This window comes from Scyliorhinus torazame, chromosome 1 (assembly GCF_047496885.1).
Source record: "Scyliorhinus torazame isolate Kashiwa2021f chromosome 1, sScyTor2.1, whole genome shotgun sequence".
Lineage (NCBI taxonomy): Eukaryota > Metazoa > Chordata > Chondrichthyes > Carcharhiniformes > Scyliorhinidae > Scyliorhinus > Scyliorhinus torazame.
Window position 1 is genome coordinate 333,124,610 of NC_092707.1, and position 21,518 is coordinate 333,146,127.

A 21,518-nucleotide genomic window follows, 5' to 3' on the forward strand; every position below is an offset into this window, starting at 1 on the left:
TAGGTGGATTGGCCATGCTAAATTGCCCCTTAATTGCAAAAAAAATAAGTTGGGTACTTTAAATTTTTTAAAACCCCATCTGGTATTTCCCAATAATCTGTTGGTGACATTCCTCCAACATCAGCGCCAACACCTTAGCCAGAAACTTAGCACCCACATTCGGTGGTGAAATAGGGCGGTACAACCCACATTCCACTAGGTCACAGAGTCACAGATGTTTACAGCATGAAAACAGCCTTTCGGCCCAACTTGTCCATGCCGCCCAGTTTTTACCACTAAGGTGGGGCGGGATTCTCCCCTATCCGGCGGGGCGGGGGGTCCCGGCGTGATGGAGTGGCGAGAACCACTCCGGCGTCGGGCCGCCCAAACACTTCCGCACCTTTAGGGGCCAAACCCTCACCTTGAGGGGCTAGGCCCGCGCCAGAGCGGTTTCCGCTCCACCGGCTGGCGGGAAAGGCCTTTGGCACCACGCCAGCCGGGGCCGAAAGGTCTTCGCCGGTCCGCGCATGCGCGGGAGCGTCAGCGGCTGCTGACGTCATCCCCGCGCATGCGCAGTGGAGGGGGTCTCTTCCACCTCTGCCATAGTGAAGACCATGGCGAAGGCGGAAGAAAAGGAGTGCCCCCACGGCACAGGCCCGCCCGCGGATCAGTGGGCCCCGATCGCGGGCCAGGCCACTGTGGGGGCACCCCCCAGGGCCAGATCGCCCTGCGCCCCCCCAAGACACCGGAGCCCGCCCGCGCCACCTTGTCCCGCGTTCAAAAGGTGGTTTAATCCACACTGGCGGGACAGGCATTCCAGCAGCGGGACTTCGGCCCATCGCGGGTCGGAGAATCGGCGGGGGTGGGTCTGCCGACCGGCACGGTGAGTTTCCCGCCCCCGCCGAATCTCTGGTGGCGGAGACTTTGGGACACGGCGGGGGTGAGATTCACGCCAGCCCCCGGCGATTCTCCGACCCGTCGGGGGGGGGGGGGGGGTCAGAGAATCCCGTCCCTATTCCCAATTGCCCGCATTTGGCCCATATCCCTCTATACCCAGCTTTCCCAAATAACTGTCTAAATGCTTTTACAAGACAAAATTGTACCCGCCTCTACTATTTCCTCCGGCAACTCGTTCCACACACTCACCACCCTCTGTGTGAAAAAATTGCCCTTCTGGACCCTTTTGTATCCATCCCCTATCGCTTTAAACCTACGCCCTCTAGTTTTAGACTCCTGTACCTTTGGGAAAAGATGTTGACTACCCTATCTATGTCCCTCATTATTTTATAGATCTCTATAAGATCGCCCCTAAGCCTCCTACGCTCCAGGGGGGAAAAGTCCCTGTCTATCCAGCCTCTCCTTGTAATTCAAGTCATCAAGTCCCAGTAGCATCCTCATAAATCTTTTCTGCATTCTTTCTAGTTTAATAGTATCCTTTCTATAATAGGGTGACCACAACTGTACATAGTATTCCAAATGTGACCTTACTAATGTCTTGAGCAATTTTAGATGGTCACCTTTGCTTTTGATTTATCTTCTCATTTCTTTCTTTATTTCATTCACTTTGCACTTAGTTGGCCATTCACACCTCATCTGGACATATCTTTTTTTGGTTTTTTTATTTTACCCATTGCCACAAAACCTTTTTTCACTTAATCTCTCCAGCCCTCCACCCTTTACATAGATCTTCCCTTTTGTTTTTCACCCTACCCCGCCCTCAATTACTTAAAACCTGTGACATTTCCATCTTTCCTCACCGATCAAGGGCTGTCATCAACCTGTAACATTGAACCAAGTCCATCTAATTGATACGAGGCTGCTATTGAGCTTCAGTCTTACATTGGTCTAGTTTTGTGAATATTGATTTGCTGTGTGCTATGCTGCAGTTAGTACTTTATTTCCTCGACACCCCACCCGCCCCCCCCCCCCCCCCCACACACACACACACACACACACACACACACACACACACACACATCCATCTGTCACAGATGCATTTGATGTACCTGGGATAGTATTGGCAGAAGTAACCACCCGCATTGCCGTTGTGGAGGTGAAGCCCATCTTTAAACTGAGAACAAAAGCAAAATACTGCAGATGGTAGAAATCTGAAATAAAAATCGAAAATGCTGGAAGTAATCAAGGGGTTAGGGAGGATCCGTGGGGATCAGATGAAGGGCCAGCCTTGAACCGAAAAACCTGGGTCTTTATCTCTGACCTGTCTGACCTGCTGAGTATTTCCAGCGTTTTCTGTTTTTCTGTCAAACTGAAGGTGATCGTGATTGTAGGGTGTGGCACTACCACCTTGCTAAATGGGATAGCTTCAGAACTGTTCTAGAATCTGAAAAGTGGCCATCCATAAGGCACCGTGGATCATCAGGAGAAACCGAATTGTATTCGATCACAATATATAGCCTCATGTACCAGCATCTCTCGCACTCTGACGAGGGCAGCACCAGGTGCATCCCAAATTTCCAACCGTGTGAAGTTTCAGCATACTCCTATCCATGTTAACAACGGAAACACCATGCTCTAGACAGAGGTAAATATTCCCACAACCAGTGATTAAGATCAAAGATCTGCAATCCTGCCGCATTCTGTCGTGAATGGTAGTGGACAATTAAACAACAAACTGGAGGAGGTTTTATTATTTCCATCCTCCATGATGGTAAGGCCTAGCACCTGAACGCAAGAAACCAGGTTGAGGTGGCAAGCCATCTTTTTGAATCCATGTACTGCAGGAACGCCCACAATGCTGTTCAGGAGATGTCCTGGGATTTTGATGCAGCGACATGGTTCAAAGTCAGGATGGTGATGATGAATGACTTGGAGTGAACTTGCAGAGTGGTAGTGTTCCCATGCCTTTGTTGCCCTTGTCCTTATAGGTGGTAAATGTTGCAGATTTGGAAGGTGCTTTTGAAGGATGTTTGGTGTGTTGTTGTCCATCATGCAAATGGTACACACTGCTGCCACTGTGCATCGGTGGTGGATAGAGTGCTAATCAAATGGCCTTCTTTGTCTTAAGAGGGGTCTAGCTTCTTTATTGTTGTTGGAGCTGCACTCATACAGGCACATGGTGAGTATTTTTTCACACTTTTCCCTGATGCCTTGTAGATTGTAGACAGGATTCGGGAAGTAAGTTATTCCCCACAGAATTCCCAGACCCTGACCTCTTGTAGTTGGCTGATCAATGGTGACCCCCAGGATGTTGGTAGGGAACCTGGTATTGGCAATGCCATCGAATGTCAAGGGAGATGGTTACATTATCTCTTGTAGGAGATGGTCATCGTCTGGCACTTGTTATTGCTACTTATCAGCCCAAGCATGAATGTTGTCCAAGTTTGCTGTCTGAGGGCACGGACTGCTACAGTATCTCGAGTCGTGAATGATATTGAACACTGTAATCATCAGTAAACATCTTCACTTTTGACTTTTTTATAAGGGAGGGAAGATCATTGAAGTGGCTGGAGATGGTTGGGCTTAGGGCAGTATGGGGCAGCGCAGTGTTTAGTACTGCTTCACAGCACCAGGGTCCCAGGTTCGATTCCCGCTTAGGTCACTGTCTGTGTGGAGATTGCACGTTCTCCTCGTGGCTGCGTGGGTTTCCTCCGGGCGCTCCGGTTTCCTCCCACAAGTCCCGAAAGACGTACTATTAGATGAATTGGACATTCTGAATTCTCCCTCCCGTGTGCCCGAACAGGCGCCGGAGTATGGCGACTAGGGGCTTTTCACAGTAACTTCATTGCAGGGTTAATGTAAGCCTACTTGTGACAATAATAAAGATTCTTCTTCCAGGTCACTACCCTGAGAAACTCTTGCAGCAATGCCCTTTAGGCTGAGAGAATTGGTCTCAAAAGACCACAACCATCTTCCTTTGTGCTAGGTATGATTCTAACAGTGGAGGGTTTTCCCCCTGATTCCCATTGACTTCAATTTTGTTCGGGGTTCTTGATGCCACATTTATTCAAATACTGTATTAATGTCGAGGGCAGTCACTGGCACTTCACCGCACTGACCACAGTAATCCAAGAAGGTGACTCCCCAGAAGTAAGTTAAAAATGGAATATGAATGGGATCTACAGGGGTAAACAGGATACCCACTGAATGAGGAAGACTGTAACCTATAGGTGAATCAAAGCCCAACTCACTCGTGGTTTCCCCTCCCGTTTCACTTTCTTTTTCCTCTGCGCATTCTTCATTATCCCCAGTTCTCAGCATCCCAAGCTTAGACAGGATGACTAGTGATTTACAGTACAATTGACCTCTTGAGCACTGGGTGAGGAGAGCAATTGCTTTTGTTACGGCAGCAGCCATGATCATCAAAGTACCCTCTGTGTGGTTTGTCTGAGGAGAGTGACCACACCAATTTTATGCACTGGAGAACCAGTAGTGTTTCCTTTGAAGCTTATGCACAACACCAGCTGCTTCATAAAGATAGATTTAAGGAAGAAAATCGGAGAAGGTGGGAAAAAATGCCGCACAAACAATAAAATGGAATAGGTTGAGTTGCCCCTGTACAATAAATGCTCTCTATGATGAATTCCGATGCAGCGTTCAACTTGGCCTCTTGCATGCTTTTTAATTGACTGCTGCAAAGTTTGGATTTTCATGAATTTGAGTGGAGTAACATGATCTCCGCTGACGCCTCCAGAGTGCATAAATCACACTTTAAAAACAGGATTAAGAAGGAAAATCCACCTCACATGTTCTCTCGGGATGTGACTGAGAAAGAGAAGTGAGTTTGTCAAACATTACAAATTTGTTTATACCACAAGGAATTCCCGATCCAATCGGCACATGGAAATCTGAGTCCAATTGCTGTGTTAGAATTCTGCTCAAATTCGACCAGTGTGGTGAACCTCTCAACCAATAATTCTGAGGCTTGGAATCTTAACTTTTAAATATATCATCTCTTTTTGTTTTCTCGCAGAAAGCTGACTGGCCAATGCACAAACTGGAATGTTCTTCCATGAGCAAATTTGGACAGAACTGGAACCCCTCTGAGACAGTCCGGCTGGTGGCAAGAATCCTGGTCAAACAGGTGAGATGGATGAAGCAACAAACCACACTTTTGATGTTGTCAGTTTGGGAGGACAGCAACAGCTGTGGTGTAATAATACTGACTGGACTGCTTACTATCTCCGCTGCGTTAGCCCCTCTTGGCATGGAATGGGTGTGGCATGAGGTTGGGAATTGGCTGGGATTCCAGCTCGTGGCCACTACTCAATGACTTGTGTTGGAAGTGCAATGGCGCTCAATGTCTAGTACGGATAGGATTGTATGATTTCCCACCCTTTCCTACCCTCCAATAATAACATAGCCTGCTGAAATTAGTTTTCAGTACTAGTTTCCTTCTACAAAAAAAGGATATAGTGGCAAGAAAAAAAGTGCAAAAACATTTTCACAAGGAAGAAATGAGAACTGAGAGGTTATACTTATCAAGAGTAGCAGCATAGGCTTTGAGGGTTGACCGGGTACAGAATGGGCCAATTTTGCAGCCGCACGCGCTTCGAAGTTGGCCACAAAAGATCTAGCGATCTCTGTGAAAGCAATTTCCCACTTTTCTTCTTTTTTTAATAAATGTTTTTGTTTTGTAAATTTAGAGTACCCAATTAATATTTTCCAATTAAGGGGCAATTTAGCGTGGCCAGTGCACCTACCCTGCACATCTTTGGGTTGTGGGGGCGAAACCCACGCAAACACGGGGAGAATGTGCAAACTCCACACGGACAGTGATCCAGAGCCGGGATCGAACCTGGGACCTCAGCACCGCGAGGCAGCAGTGCTATCCATTGTGCCACCGTGCTGCCTTTTTATGAATGTTTTTATTGAAGTTTTTCATTTATGGCCGGTAAATCTAGGAAACATATAATTTAATTGCACAGTTGCGTCAATCACAACTGATGCAGTCAGTTGGCGGTTGCTCCAACAGCTGAGGTTCAGGACCGTTGAGCCCTGCAACTCTTGGACTCCATGCTCTCTTGGGACATGGCGATGTCCACTGCCCTCTGGAGGGTTAAAAGTCGGCCTCCATAAGGGGTCAGCCTTGGGTATCACCGTCTCGGAGCCCATAGATGAAATGGTCACGCAAGGATTCAGACAATACAGCCCCAAAAACGCATGCGGCGACAAGCATTCTCAAGCTTGCCAAAAAGTCGCCATTTGCTTCTCCTTGGTTGAGGATGTGTGGAATCGGAACCGGCGGACCATTATTGGGAGCTGGAGGTTAAGGTGTGCCTCGATCAGGGCAACCAGCGTGGTGAAAGCTTGGAGTCCAGTCTGTCCAGATGTGTGAGGCTCTTGACGAGCGCATAGGTAGGCCCTCCCATCTGCTGCCAGCAGGATAACGGTCTGTCTTTCATCCCCAATAATTCTGTTCGAAAAAAATATTGCACCCATATGAATTGGGTCCAGTCATTAGTACCTGCATCAAAATGGTTGAGTTTCCCTATGTGTGGCATCTCCCCATCCGGAGTGGAGGCCCCCGTGGGCCTTAACAAAGTGGTTCAGTGGTACAAAGCACAGCCGCTGTGGCAGCTCCACTTCACCCTCATCACTAGTATCGAACCAGAACGGGAGCGACGGTAGGAACGCACGGTAGGGTAGAAATGAGCGCTTATTACAGTGGACACAAAACTACAAAAGACTAATTCCTCTTCCTGAAGGGCCACGCTCCCTGACCTGCACCCAGGTCAGAGTTTTATACTGTGTGGTTTCCCCTTGTCAAGGGCAAACCTTGCCCCCAATTACCAGAGAGTTCATACACAGCTGTGTAAGGGGGAAATTGAATGGAGCACAGTCTTTGCCCCCAAGGGGGTTATAACACCCCCCCCCAATCTCCATATCCCCAAGTACAGTCACCCCCTTCCCCTGTTTACTCGTGTGGATCCACATTTTCCTTGGTTTCCCTCACTTCTTCTTCCCAACTGTTTTTGTACGAACTCATTTGCTGCCCTCGATGTGTTGAAGTAATGTTCTTTGTCATTGAACGTGACCCATAGTCTTGCCGGGTATAACATGCCAAATCGCACTTTAATTTTAACCGGTGCAGTTTTGGCCCCATTGAACTCTGCCCAGCCCTTGGGCAGATCCTCTGCAATGTCTGGTACATGTGGATTGTGTGTCCTTCGCACTTTTGCATGACTGCGTGCTCGTTGTCCAGTTCAGAACCCGTTCCTTGTCTTGAAACTTGTGAAGTTTCGTAATAATTGCCCTTGGTGGTTCCCTTGACTTGCTTTTTGTCGGAGCGACTTGTGGGCCCGGTCCGCTTCTGAGGGCTTGGTGAAGCCCTCCTCTTCGACCAGTTTCCCGCTCATCTTTAAGACTAATTCCGCCGCTTCTTACCCTCTGCGCCCTTCCGTAGTCTAATGACCCGCAGGTTCTGCCAGCAGGACCTGTTTTCTTGGTCGCCCACCTTCCCCTTAAGTGCCTTCTGGGTCGTCTACTACCTAGCCACCTTGACTTCAAGTGAGGCGATCCGCTCGTCCTGGTCAGTGGCTGTCTTCTCCAGATCCCACACCGACGCCTCTTGAGCCTCCAGTCTCTGCTCCGCTCTGTCCATTGTCCCTTTTATGGAGGTCAGTGCGGCCTCTATTATTGACTTCATTGCTGACATGAGGTCTTCTTTCGCCGCTTTTCTATGCTTTTGTAGCTCTTTGGAGATGAACTCCATCAGCTTCTCCGTCAATGATTGGGCCTGTGTTGGCAATCCTGTTGGATCCGTCATGCTCAGTTCTGGGTGGCCACATGAGTCTCTCTTCCCCCAGCCCCCCATCCCGGTAACTCAGTAACCCCACCTAACCTAAGGGCAATTTAGCATGGCCAATCCACCTAACCTGCACATCTTTGGACTTTGGGAGGAAACCAGAGCACCCGGAGGAAACCCATGCAGACACGGGGAGAATGTGCAGACTCCGCACAGACGGTGACCAAGCCGGGAATTGAACCTGGGACTCTGGAGCTGTGAAACAACTGTGCCAACCACTGTGCTACTGTGCCGCCTGTAAGTGGGGATTAAGTTGAGGGGAACTTTGTACTTTTTGTGAGTGTGTTTGATGGGTTAGTAAGGTCCAATAGGATGTTTCTAGGAGACTGCGACCTTCTGTGCGACCGCTCAGCTCATGGTCGCCATCAGAAGTCTATTTCCCACTTTCCTGACAGAAGTTTAAATCTCCTGAAAACCCAGTTATGAAGGTTTTGTCATCTCACTGATTGCTTTGGGTTTGTACTGTGCTGGTGACTTCCAACAGTGCACCTTCTGGGACGAGCATAGAATCGCTGATAGTAACTTCTGCATTATCGCGTTATTTTTGCGCACATGCATACTTCCAGAGTTTCTGTTGGTTTCAGTGGAGTACGGTAGATTGGTGAATATTGGCAGTTTTACCAATACCAGAGCAAAATCTGGCCCGGTAAAAAATATGGCTAAGCTTTGCAAGTCTGCAGAATACAGGAAGAGAAATGGGCAGGCCCAGAATTTCCCAGCCTGCAGCAGGGTATCTTCCCGCCTCTGGGCCATTTTTCTTTTCAGGAGGTGGGTCAGGTGAGGTAATGGCTACTCGCCCAAGTGCAATGAGTAGCTTGTTAACATAATTAAAAGGCCTCTTGAGGGCAATGATCAGAGACTGGCTGGAATTTCCTTTTAGCCAGCCATGGATGGAAGCAGCTCAGAGGCAGTACTCCAGGATACATTTGAGGATTCTTTACCCCACAGCCAACATAGCCGCATTGCCACAGCTGTGAAAGCACGTTTGTTTAAAAAAAAAGGAAAAAATAATGGGCATAATTCTCCAGCCGGCGGCCGTCCACACCTGGTCACTGCCGGTGGCAACAGCGCGGGAATGCTAGGGGGGGGGCGGCCTGTTCGGGGGGGGTGGGTTCAAATGGGGTCTGGCCCGCAATCCGTGCCCACCAATCGGCAGGCCGGCCTCTCTGAAGGAAGACCTCCTTTCCTCCGCCGCCCCGCAAGATCCATCCAACATCTTTCTTGCGGTGCGGCCTCTGGGAGGACGGCAACCGCGCAAGCACGGGTGACGTCTTTTACGCGACGCCAAGGCCCGGCGCGCGTAAATGATGTGACGCCGCTACTAGCCCCGCCCCCGGGGCGGGAGAATAGGGGGCTGGGAGCGGGTTCCGACGCCGGAGTGAAACACTCCGGTTTTCACTCCGGCGTCGGTACTTAGACTCGCGATGGGAGAATTGCGCCCAATGTACCTAAAGGGGTCCTCCATTTTGAGGCACCCTTACCATCCCTTACCTGCATTGGTAATCTGTAACTTGTTCAGTGCTTGAGAGCCTCCTGTTGGCCTTGCAGATTCCAGAGCCTGTCCACTGTTCCTACTTAGGTGTTGAGTGTGCCCTCTAGCCATTGATATTTTTTTAAATTCAAAAATTGTGGCATGCGTATCACACTGATGCCGTGAGGTCGGGATCCCCAAATTATCCCACATCAGGGTTCTGACCCAAAAATGAAAATCCTGTCTTGTTTCCATCTACCATGGAGACCGAACCTCGGAGCCATAAAGACAAGGGGTATGATTAACCGAGCAACCAGCCATGTGTTTTTTGGTGGCGGAGGTGGACACCAGCAGGATTTTCTGATCCTTTTGTTGTCAACTGGATTTCCCATTTAATGCACCTCTCGTCGCCCGGAAACCCAAGGTGGGGGTGCACCATCAGTGGGACAGGAATATCCCGCCAACGTGAACAGCCGGTAAATTCCACACAAGATAGTTGCCAACAAATTGAAAAGAGAAACTTTACCAAAAGGGGGGGGGGGGGATCCATGAGGGTGATGGGGTGAGAGTTTCCCCGTGCAGGGCATGAACCAATTGAGTGGAATGGCCTGTTCCATGCTGTACATTCTGTGTTGACTGGAATGGACTATTGGGTGTGATGCTGGAAGACTGTAGCTACCACTGTCCAGATTGAGTCATGAGGTTTGTGTCGCTGTCTTTGTGAGACAAAAGGGTAGAGGGAGGAAAGCAAGAAAGCTAGTAAATGTAACCAAAGAGAAAATGCTGGAAAATCTCAGCAGGTCTGGCAGCATCTGTAGGGCAAGAAAAGAGCTAACGTTTCAAGTCCTAGAATCATAGAATTTACAGTGCAGAAGGAGGCCATTCGGCCCATCGAGTCTGCTCCGGCCCTTGGAAAGAGCACCCTACCTAAGCCCGTATCTCCACCCTGTACCCACACCTCCACCCTATCCCCGTAATCCCACCTAACCTTTTTTGGGCACTAAAGGCAATTTATCATAGCCAATCTACCTAACCTGCACATCTTTGGACTGTGGGAGGAAACCGGAGCACCCGGAGGAAATCCACGCAGACACGGGGAGAACGTGCAGACTCCGCACAGACAGTCACTCAAGCCGAGAATCGAATCTGGGACTCTGAAGCTGTGAAGCAACTGTGCTAATCACTGTGCTACCGTGCTGTCAGGGTCCAGAGTCCAAAGCTGCTTTGACAAAGGGTCATCTGGACTTGAAACGTTAGCTCTTTTCTCTCCCTACAGATACTGTCAGACCTGCATTTTCTCTTTGGTTTCAGATTCCAGCACCCACAGTAATTCGCTTTTATTAATCTAGTAAATGTACCTTACTTGATGGTTTCACCACTTTTAGCATCTTCAGTCTTAAACTATGACTTTAAAGTGTGGTCGCAGGCATGATGGAGTGAATGGTCTCTTTCTGTGCTCTCAAATTCTGTGATTCTTTCCAAGTGACATGATCAGCAATTTAAAGCTGGGTCCTTGGTGTGTGTGTGTGTATATATATATATAAACAACATATGAATTGCTCTGATGAATTCCAGCAATTCAGACCTTTAATAAGGCTATGGTAATATTTCAGTTAACTAAAGGATACTTGTCAGTTAATCACCCTAATGAACCTCACTAATATTTATTCAGAGTGTCAAAATAGTATTTTGTAACACTGAGTGACATCTTGGTTTTAAGGTACTCCTATGGATAGGAACATTTTTAAACTGAAAATTGAGTTAAATATTGAAACGAGTCACATTGCATTTGAATTAACAACCGTGACCCTGTTTAGAAACAATTGTGGGATCAGTCCCAATTTTGCATTCTGATGAATCTAACCCCTGTTGTCTCCAATTTGGAAGCTGGTTTTCCCTTGGGGCTGCTAAATATTGCAGAGGGCCAATTATTAACTTGCGCTAACGCAAATGTGGTCAAGATTGTGGAAGGTTTGTGGGTGTACTGCTATTCCGTAGTTTCAGAATTGGAAGCAAAGTTCTGCCTAGTCTATGTTGCCTGTGATTTCTTGTGCGGGATTCTCCGACCCCCTGCCGGGTCGGAGAATCGGCGGGGGCTGGCGTGAATCCCGCCCCCGCTGGTTGCCAAATTCTCTGGCACCGGATATTCGGCGGGGGTGGGAATCGTGCCAGCTGGCGGGCCCCCCCCCCCCCCCCGGCGATTCTCTGGCCCCCGATGGGCCAAAGTTCCGCTGCTGGAATGCCTGTCCCGCCGGCGAGAATCAAACCACCTCTCTTACCGGCGGGACAAGGCGGCGCAGGCGGGCTCCGGGGTCCTGGGGGGGGCGCGGGGTGATCTGGCCACGGGGGGTGCCCCCACGGTGGCCTGGCCCGCGATCGGGGCCCACCGATCCGCGGGCGGGCCTGTGCCATGGGGGCACTCTTTTCCTTCCGCCTTCGCCATGGTCTCCACTGTGGCGGAGGCGGAAGAGACCCCCTCCACTGCGCATGCGCGGGGATGCCGTGAGCGGCCGCTGACGTCCCGCGCATGTGCCGCCCGGCAAAGTCATTTCCGCGCCAGCTGACGGGGCACCAAAGGCCTTTCCTGCCAGCTGGCGGGGCGGAAATCAGTCCGGCGCGGGCCTAGCCCCTCAAGGTGAGGGCTCGGCCCCTCAAGCTGCGGAGAATTCCGCACCTTTGGGGCGGTGCGATGCTGGACTGATTCGCGCCGTTTTTGGCGCCGGTCGGCGGACATCGGGCCAATTGCGGAGAATCCCGCCCCTTGTTTCTCAACATACTGGACATGTGTACCTAGAAAAAAAATTTAAATTGGGAAATGTAAGCCCTGTCCCGCAAGTATTAATGCAATATAGTATCTCAGAGGACAGGGGATTATAACTAGTCTCTGCCTGATCTTATTCTGAAATACTTGAAGAATAAGAGGGATCTGGAACATTTCCATTACCAGAGATATTAATTGGCGCCTCCGTCAAGCCCGCTCTTCCAATCATTTATACCAATGAGTAACTCATTTTTAAAATGAATATTAATGTCATTAGATTGGTCTTTGTTTTAAACAACATGTCTGACTCTTGCCAAATTATATCCTTGCTATAATAAATATGCTTCAAATTTTTGTTGATTTTTGATTTTTGTTATCTAGAAAATGCACCCAGAGAAAACACCTTCAGAGGAATTACTGACTGTGAGTGAGTTTGAGTCACGTAAGTATTCTTTGCAGTATGAAGCCAAAACTAGATTAATGGATTCTGTAATTTCTTTTTGAAAAAAAAAAAGCTTTAGTTCTAAATTAACAAAAAAAAAGGATCTGTCGTGCTCCAACCAACATGATGCTGTTCGTACTTTGAGATCAAGGAAGCTGCATTACTCCAACAGGCTGTCTGTTTCACTGTGCTTGCCTTCACTGAAGCTTGGCCCTGTCCCTTAAACAATAAGAGAAAAGTTTGCTGCTTTAATGTTTCAGACTCCAGGGTCTAGCTTATCCTCTGAACCATGTCCTGTTTTGGGGTGGAGTTGTGGTGCGGAATTGTGTTCTTGAAGGCCAGTGCCTTATCTGTTATCTTCTCAGAAAAAAGAATGAGCTCCCTTTAACTGTTACTGAGAGCCCAATGCATTTTGAATCTCAGGTCATGGGGGCTGCACTAGCTCCTTAATATTTCCGACGGGGATCTTTAGGGGATTCAGTCAAGATATTTGCTGCTGGTTTTAGTATTGCTTTACTTTGATGAGGATATTGGGGATTTTCACAGTAACTTTATTGCAGTGTTAATGTAAGCCTACTTGTGACACTAATAAAGATTATTATTATCAAGTGGTTAGATTAGACATCACTGAAAGCTTCTCTTCTCTATACCCTGATACCCACTGGCCAGGCGATACCATGATCTTACTTGGACTTTTCTGACTATCACTGTCAGCAGGATGCACTCTCTCCTGGAGGCTATTGGGGAAATAGCTCCAATACTGACTGACCAGCTGAAGTTCTCTTCCACTAGAAAAAAATAATTATTTACCTGTCAAGGTCGCCACTGAATTTCTTTGTGACTAAATCCTTCCAGGCAGTAACAGGGTACCTTTACCAAACGAGTCAGGCAGTGCTCGTTATTCCTGTAGAACTGGAGAACTTTATCTCATTGGTTATTTATTTCCACTAGGTAGGTTATGAATTGTGCAGCTGCCCTGAATAAAGCAACAGTGACCTTCTTGACACAGTTGTCAGGCCCTGAGGATGTCATCAGAGTCTGATCTGTAATTTCAAGGGAACTTATTTGGCAGTTTTCCGACCAGGCTGATCCTCCTGGGACCTGGTTTGAGGGCCAGAAGAGCAAGGTTTATATATTTCAAATTTAAAAAAAAGAAATCCTTATTGGGCAGGAACTGCGGGTGTGCAGTACAACCGTGGGCCTTTCTTGCCTCAAGAAGTGTCCATTCTGCCACATGAAGTAAGTGTGAGATTTGTCCTGTTGGTTACTTCATAGCCCTTGTAAGTTGACAATATCTGGCATGAGGTGAATAGCCAGCCACACTGAACGTAGGAGTCAGAAGTGTGGGAGAGGAGGACACCATTTTAGGAATTTGGCATGGTGTCACTTATTTAGTGCATTTATTTAGTGCCATTAACATATAAAATGTCCTGAATTGACTCCAGTATCATCCAATTCAATAGATGTAACAGCATTATTATATTTCTGAACAGTCATAGTTTCTCCCCAGTCCCTTTAAATTAATTTTATTTCTGTTTGATTCAGACCTAGATAAATTGGATAATGAGAAAAGAGAGTTGATCGAGAGTGATATTGCTGCCCTTCATCATTTCTACTCTAAGCATTTTGATTTTCCTGACCGTGCTGACTTGATTGAGCTATTTGCTAAGGTTTGTACCAGATTTAAAATGTTACGGTTTAAAAATACATTTTAGTACCTGTGACCACGTGGCTTCGGAGCCCGGAGCTGAATGTTATGCGTGTAGATACTTGATTTGTCACATAAAATATTATTAGACTTGTGAGGGTTCCAACAGGACTGAGATGCACATCTATAGATTAAACTGAAAATTTCCAACTTTCCTCTGTATAACTCCTTGTGTGGACCGATTTCTGATGTGTTGCTTGGAGAAGGGGAATGTGCAGCTCTCTATTGCGTTTGCGCTTGATCTGCATTTCCAGTCACTGGCTAGTTGAGCCAGAAACAGAACACATGTAAAGGATGCTGAATTTAAAAGTGCAGGAAATTATGTCACTGTATACTCTAGGGCTGTTTCCTCCCTAAAGCTGGTTGCAGTTTTGGCTCTAATTGCACCAATGTACTCTGAGCATTTTCAACTTCAATGGTTTTGTCTAAAATCCATTGATACTTCGAGACAGGCACCAGCTTGGATTGTGATTGGAAACTCTACCTTTGAGCAAGGAGACCATCAATACAAGATTTGTAGCAGCTATACTGAAAATTGTTAAGGAAGGGCTAGTGAGTGGCAAAGTCTTCTGCTCTCGCCATCCCTTTGGCACACTGGGGATTCAAAACGTGGCTCCATTATACTCCCGGGAGGATCAGACAAACCTTTTGAATGCCACAGAAAGTGCCACAATATTGGAGGAGGAAGACTTCTACCTACCATTACCCTGCTAAGCCTGCAGAGGCACAGTATTACAGAGGCTCCATTTCATCAAGATGTTGTGACAGAATTGTGCAATGTATTGCTGGCCAAACTATAGAGCAGGAATGGTGCTGCTGCTAGATCTTGCACCAGAAGTGAGGCAGCTTAAATTTCTTGACTCTGGCTGTTTCCAAGGAATGAGTGAGGGAGGCATGATCAATATCAGATTGTAATACATAACTCCCAAAAGTAGATGATTGGATTCCTTATTTGATGAAGCAAGTGACCATGACCCCATTCCCAATGATAGTGGAAGAAAACACCAGTTTGTTTTTTGAAATGGCAATATCCTCAAGTCCAGAATGCCTTTGATACCTGCACATCTCTCTAAACTGCTGCAAACAATGATGCCCGATAAAAGAATGGCAAAGGCTTAAATTATCAGCTTGTATGACCATCTGCACCAGTTACTATTGGTGAATGCCAGATTCCCTGCCAACAACCATGTTGCATTTCTTTTACAGCAGTCCACTCTCCCATTCTCTGCAGATACCCAGTAAGTTAAGGGGTGGATCCTGGCAAGTTGAGAATCCCTGCTGTTGCCTTGGATTTTGACCCCACTGTTCCATCCTCACACACCAGCAAGGCAGATACATTGAGGTGAACGCTTCCACCAAATCCATGTTGAACACACAATTGGATTGCTGAAGCAGAACTTTTGAAACCCTGGCAGTTCTAGGAGCATCCGTCAGTTTAACCGAGTCAACATTTTCAAGGTCACCGAGACTTGCAGCATTTTGCATAACTTTGCAACTTACGGGACATTCTTAAAAAGGTCCTTTTGATGAACAGGGGGAAAATGCTGCTGTGATGCTGAAAAAGCCAGGAGAAGCATCAATGCAAAACACCTTCAGCTCTAGCAGATCATTATGCAGGGTACTCTATCCCTGGGTCCCTTTTTTGATTTTCTCCATTATTAGCCTTTTGTGTATGTTTCTTGATGAACATCCAGTGCACAAGACAGCTTGTCCGGATGAGCAGAGATAATTGCAGTAGTGACGATGTGGAGAGACAGAGTAGCTCTCTAACATCTAATAAAATGATCAGTCAAAAAGGCAACTGTGAAGGATATATAAACATTCAAGTTACCTTTTGGGGAAGTTGAGGTGAGAGTTTACAGAAGTTTTTTGTTTTAGGGTGTAAATTAAGTGTTTGAGTTACAACAGAAGTGGACCGTACATTGTTACAATTCCTGTAGAGACCATTAATTTGATGTGAATTCGCTAGTAGTCGATGGAAGAAATCACATGACAAAATTTCACATTTTAAGTCTTTTACTGTATCAAACTAAAATAAATATCGACTAAATGTTACTTGGTCGCCAACCCTAATACACTAAACTGCAGAGAAGATACTTTCTACGTGAACTAATTAACGCAACCAAAAACCCGATGCCTCATTTATATGTGGTGTCACACTCTCAACAGATACATAGCCTTGCAGATAAAGTCCCAAATTCCCCCCCCGTTACAACAGGCTTCTTTCTCCCAGCCAGACCAGGGTGAGTTTCCAGTGACCCCTTTGAACGTCCCCTCACTCACTGAGCATCATTGAACTGACCTCCAGCAATAGGGCACTCTCTCCTTGGTCTTCAAGACTCTACAAGTCCCATCTCTTCAAAAGGAATCTATTCTTACCAGCAGTCTGACTGGTAGTTAATGCAAAAACAGCATCCCTCAGCACAGTAGCTGCTGATTTCGTTCTTCCTTTCTCGGTCTCCGTGTCTGTCAGAGTTGGTGTCTAGCAAGACCAGTTTGCCCATCTTTTGTGTCAAAGTGTGAAAACCGGCATTTGAGTTTATGTGGGTTTTGATCTGGGCCTCTGTCCCCATGGCAACCCAATCATATGAGCCAGTCTCCAGGCTGAGTTCAGATTGATTAGCCACCCGCTCTTCAGACAACCTGGGCGCGATTCTCCGCTCCCGCGCCGGTTGGGAGAATCCCCTGGCGTGCCATTTTTCCCCGCGACGCTGGTCCGACGCCCTCCTGCGATTCACCCAAGCGGCGAGAACGGCCCTGACGAGTTCTGCGCGGCGCAGGCCGGAGAATTGCCCGGGTCACCCAAAATGGCGATTCTCCGCTACACCCGCTATTCTCCGGCCCGGATGGGCCGAGCAGCCTGCCCAAAACGACGGCTTCCAGCCGGTGCCATCCACACCTGGTCGCCGGCGGGAACAGCGCGGGAACGCTGGGGGGGCGGCCTGTGGGGGGGGGGAGGGAGCTTCCTGCACCAGGGGGGGCCTCAAATGGGGTCTGGCCCGCGATCGGTGCCCACCGATCGGTGGGCCGGCCACTCGGAAGGAGGACCTCCTTTCCTCCGTGCCCTGCAAGATCCATCTGACATCTTCTTGTGGGGCGGCCTCGGGGAGGACGGCAACCACGCATGCGCGGGTTGGCGCCAGTTACGCGGCGCCCGCTGCATCATTTACGTGGCGCTGCTTTTACATGGTGCCAATGCCCGGCGCGCGCTGACGACGCTGCTTTTGCGACATGCCCCCCCCCCCAGAGTTTCTCGCGCCGCCGATCCTAGCCCATTTTCGGGCCCTGAATCGATCGAGATCGGGGCCATTTCACGCTGTCGTGAACCTCAACGGCGTTCACAATGGCGTGGGCACTTAGTCACGGGAGCGGAGAATCGCGCCCCCTATTTTAGCTGAGACTAAAGGAAACATTTTTTTTTAAAGTATTTTTATTCAACAAATTTTCAACAATTTTACAATACAAAACACCCCCCCCCTCAACCCCCAACGGTAACAAACTCCAAAAAATGCACGATAAAACCCAACAATTGTAAAAGCAATCATTCACCACCCTCAGAGCAAATTTAACCTTCTCTAGGGTCAGAAACCCCAGCAGGTCCCCCCCACCATGCTGAGGCACCGGGTAGAAAGCTGACCTCCACCCCAACAAGACACACCTATGAGCAATCAGCCAGGCGAAGGCTAAAACATCTGGCCCCGCACCCGCCTGCAGCTCCGGGGGATCCAACACCCTGAATATGGCTTCTAGGGGACATCCTCCACCCCTTTGAACAGCTGGCTCATCCTAGACTTTGTGAGGTGCATCCTGCACACTAGCTTCAGCTGTATCAGCCCCAGCCTCATGCACAAAGTCGAGACATTTACCGTCTGCAGCACCTCTAACCACAGACCCTCCTCCAGCACCACCTCCATATCTTCCTCTCACTTTGCCTTAACCCCCTGCATGGACACCCCGTCCTCCTCCCTGATCCTCCCGTAAATTGCCGAGACAACCCCCGGCTGACAGCAACGGGGTCTAGTGATACCAGATCATGCTCTGCATCTGGGTGTTTTGGGGATGGGGCAGGCACAGCGGTCGGCGTGGAGTTTAGATGTGGGACTGTTGGCAGATTTGGGATTTTGTGTGAAGATGGCTCTGGTGATTGATCATAGAATCAGAGTTTACAGTGCAGAAGGAAGCCATTCGGCCCATTGAGTCCACATCGGCCCCTGAAAGAGCACCCGTCCTAAGCCCACATCTCCACCCTATCCCCGTAACCCAGCAACCCCACATAACTTTTGGACACTACGGGGCAATTTAGCGTGTCCAATCCACCTAACCTGCACATCTTTGGACTGTGGGAGGAAACCGGAGCACCCGGAGGAAACCCACGCAGACACGGGGAGAACGTGCAAACTCCGCACAGACAGTGATCCAAGCCGGGAATTGAACCCGGATCCCTGGCGCTGTGAAGCAACAGCGCTAGCCACTGTGCTACCGTGCCACCCCTGATGAATATGTGGGTTCAACAAGAATGGGGAAGTGCTGCCCTCGGCACTATGGGAGGCCCTGAAGGCGGTGCTACAAGGGGAGATAATTTTGCACAAAGTGCAGAAGGCTAGGGAGACGAGCGAGGAGCGCCGGTGGTTGCTGGACGAGATATTGGAGGTGCATAGCAGATACATAATTGACCCAACGCCGCCAGAACTTCTGGTTAGTAGAAAGAAGTTGCAGAGGCAATTTGATGTGCAATCGACAGAGAAGGGCAGTTGTGACGCTCGAGGGGGATAGTGTACGTGCATGGGGAAAAAGACTGAGTTTGACTGGTCAGCTGAGGTGGCAGGCAACTTCCCAGGAGATCGTACGGATTCAGGACTCGGGTGGTCGGCCAGTGTCGGCGCAGGATAAAGTTAATGGGGCGTTTGAGGCGTCCAAAAGACTGTGTATTGGTCGGAGCTGCCGGAGGAGGAGTCAGACATGCAGAGGTTTTTGAGTGTCCCTAGTTGGAGGAGGAGGATTGGGAAGCGATGGGAGGGGCCTCTGGGGCTGGAGGCGGGCACAACGACAATTGGGCAAATGCCGCACCGGGGCTGGCTGGGTTCCTGGTGGAGTTCCATAAAACATTTGCTGACCAACTGGTGCTGCTGCTGGTGGAGATGTTTGAGCACTTGGTGGCTCGGGTGTCCCTTCCAGAGACGATGATGCAAGCATCCATTTTGCTTCTGCTAAAGAAGGATAAGGACAGTTATCCTTTATGGGAAAGCTGGGTATAGAGGGATATGGACCAAATGCGGGCAATTGGGACTAGCTTAGTGGTTAAAAACTGGGCGGCATGGACAAGTTGGGCCAAAGGGCTGTTTTCATGCTGTAAACGTCTATGACTCTATGACCTAGTGGAATGTGGGTTGTACCGCCCTATTTCACCACCGAATGTGGGTGCTAAGATTCTGGCTAAGGTGTTAGCGCTGAGGTTGGAGGGATGTCACCTACAGGTTATTGGGAAAGACCAGAAGAGGTTTTAAAAATTTAAAGTACCCAATTTATTGTTTTTGCAATTAAGGGGCAATTTAGCATGGCCAATCCACCTACCCTGCACATCTTTGGGTTATGGGGTTGAGATCCACGCAGACACTGGGAGAATGTGTAAACTCCACAAGGACAGTGACCCGGGCTGGGCTTGAACCCGGGTCCTCAGCGCTGTGATTCAGCAGTGCTAACCACTGTGCCACCGTGCAGCCCTGACTAGATGGTGTTTGTGAAGGGTATGCACTTGTCATCCTATATGAGGTGACTTTTGAATGTGGTATTGTCCCTGAGGGGGGAGGGGTCGAGGGAGTGGGGGGGGGGCAAAGGATGCTGAGAAGGCCTTTGATAGGGTAGAATGGGGATACTTGTTTGGATCTTATATAAAGCACTTAAGGCTAGTGTTCGGACAAACAATGTGAGCCTGAGATATTTTCAGTTGCACCGGGGAACAAGGCAGGGTGGCCTATGTTTCCCTTCTTGTTTGGATTGGCAATAGAGCCTTCGGCCATTGCCTTGAGAACTTCAGATAGGCGGAGAGTGATAGTAAAAGGTGTGCGGGGGGGGGGACATGTATGCGGATGATCTTCTTTTGCACATAAAGGACCCGATCCCCGCAATGAGTGACATCATGGCACTGCTGAAGCGATTTTGGGATTTTTCAGCGTATAAATTGAAATGGGAGAAGAGGTAGTGTTTTCCGGTAACCCAGCCGAGGGAGGGGTTATTTTGGGGGTGTTGCGTTTCATTTTGCGGGTTCCCATTTGAGATATTTCGTAGATCATAGATCTTACAGTGCAGAAGGAGGCCATTTGGCCCATCGAGTCTGCACCAGCCCTTACAAAGAACATTTAGGGATCGGGCCCGGCTTCGAAAATTTAATTTTTGGAGTCTTGATTCACAGGATGAAGTCGGATCTACAGAGTTGGGACAGCCTACCTCTGTCCTTGGCGGGCAGAATTCTGTCGGTGAAAATGAATGCCCTGCCACATTTTCTGTTTTTATTCCAATGTTTTTTGTTTGCCAAAATCCTGTTTTGGGGGCGTGGAGAGATTAATTTTGATGTTCACCTGAGCAGGAAAATTAGCCAGGATTAGGAAGACGGTACCTCAGAGAGACAGGCAGTCGGGAGGTTTGGCATTGCCAAACATGATATTATTTGGCGGAGAATGCTGGTGTTGGGTTGGTGTGGGGATCCAGAGGCTTTGAGTGCTGATGGAATTGAGCTTGTGTAGGGGGCCGGGGTTAAGGGTGTTGGTCACAGCTTATCTACCTTTTTCTCCGGGGAAGTACTTAGGGAATCGGTGGTGGTCTGCACACTGAAGATATGGAGACAATTTCAGCAGCACTTTAAATTGAGGGCGATATTGGCGTTGGTGCCTGTTTGTGCGAACCACATGTTGAGCCGGTGAGGTCGGACACTAGGTTTAGCGGATGGGAGGAGAAGGGGATTTATTTTCAGAGGGCTGATTTGTAAGCTTTGAGGAGTTGGTGGAGAGATTTGGACTCTCGCATGCGGATGTATTTAGATACTTACTTACAGGTGTGCGACTTTGTGAAGAAGATCTTTCCCACGTTTCCGGGGCACCTCCTTCCTCATTGAGTAACTCGGGAGTTTAGGGGAGGCCTATAGTGGAGATGACAGTACCCTTGGAAGGGGTGAAGGCAAGGTGGGAGGAGTTGGGGCCAAGTGGGAGGAGTTGGGGTCCGCGTTGGAGGAGGAGATGTGGTGTGAGATTCTGCGTAGGCTGAACGCAACATCATTGCGTGCGAGGTCAGGGCTGGTACAGTTGAAGGTAGCGCATAGGGCCCATTTGACCAAGTCCAAAATTGAAAAAATATATATTTTTAAAATAAATAATTTTAAATCCCATCCTTTTGCTTTCT

General features: G+C 48.6%; 1 protein-coding gene across 1 annotated transcript in view; it reads left to right on the forward strand.

Moving 5' to 3' along the window:
• Window positions 1–21,518, forward strand: part of smyd2a (SET and MYND domain containing 2a) — a 77,761-nt gene that overhangs the window by 16,060 nt on the left and 40,183 nt on the right. Inside the window, exons 3-5 of the mRNA XM_072508982.1 lie at window positions 4,910–5,020; window positions 12,358–12,418; window positions 13,964–14,088. Coding sequence (XP_072365083.1) covers window positions 4,910–5,020; window positions 12,358–12,418; window positions 13,964–14,088 — 297 coding nt within the window. The remainder of the gene's footprint in view (window positions 1–4,909; window positions 5,021–12,357; window positions 12,419–13,963; window positions 14,089–21,518) is intronic.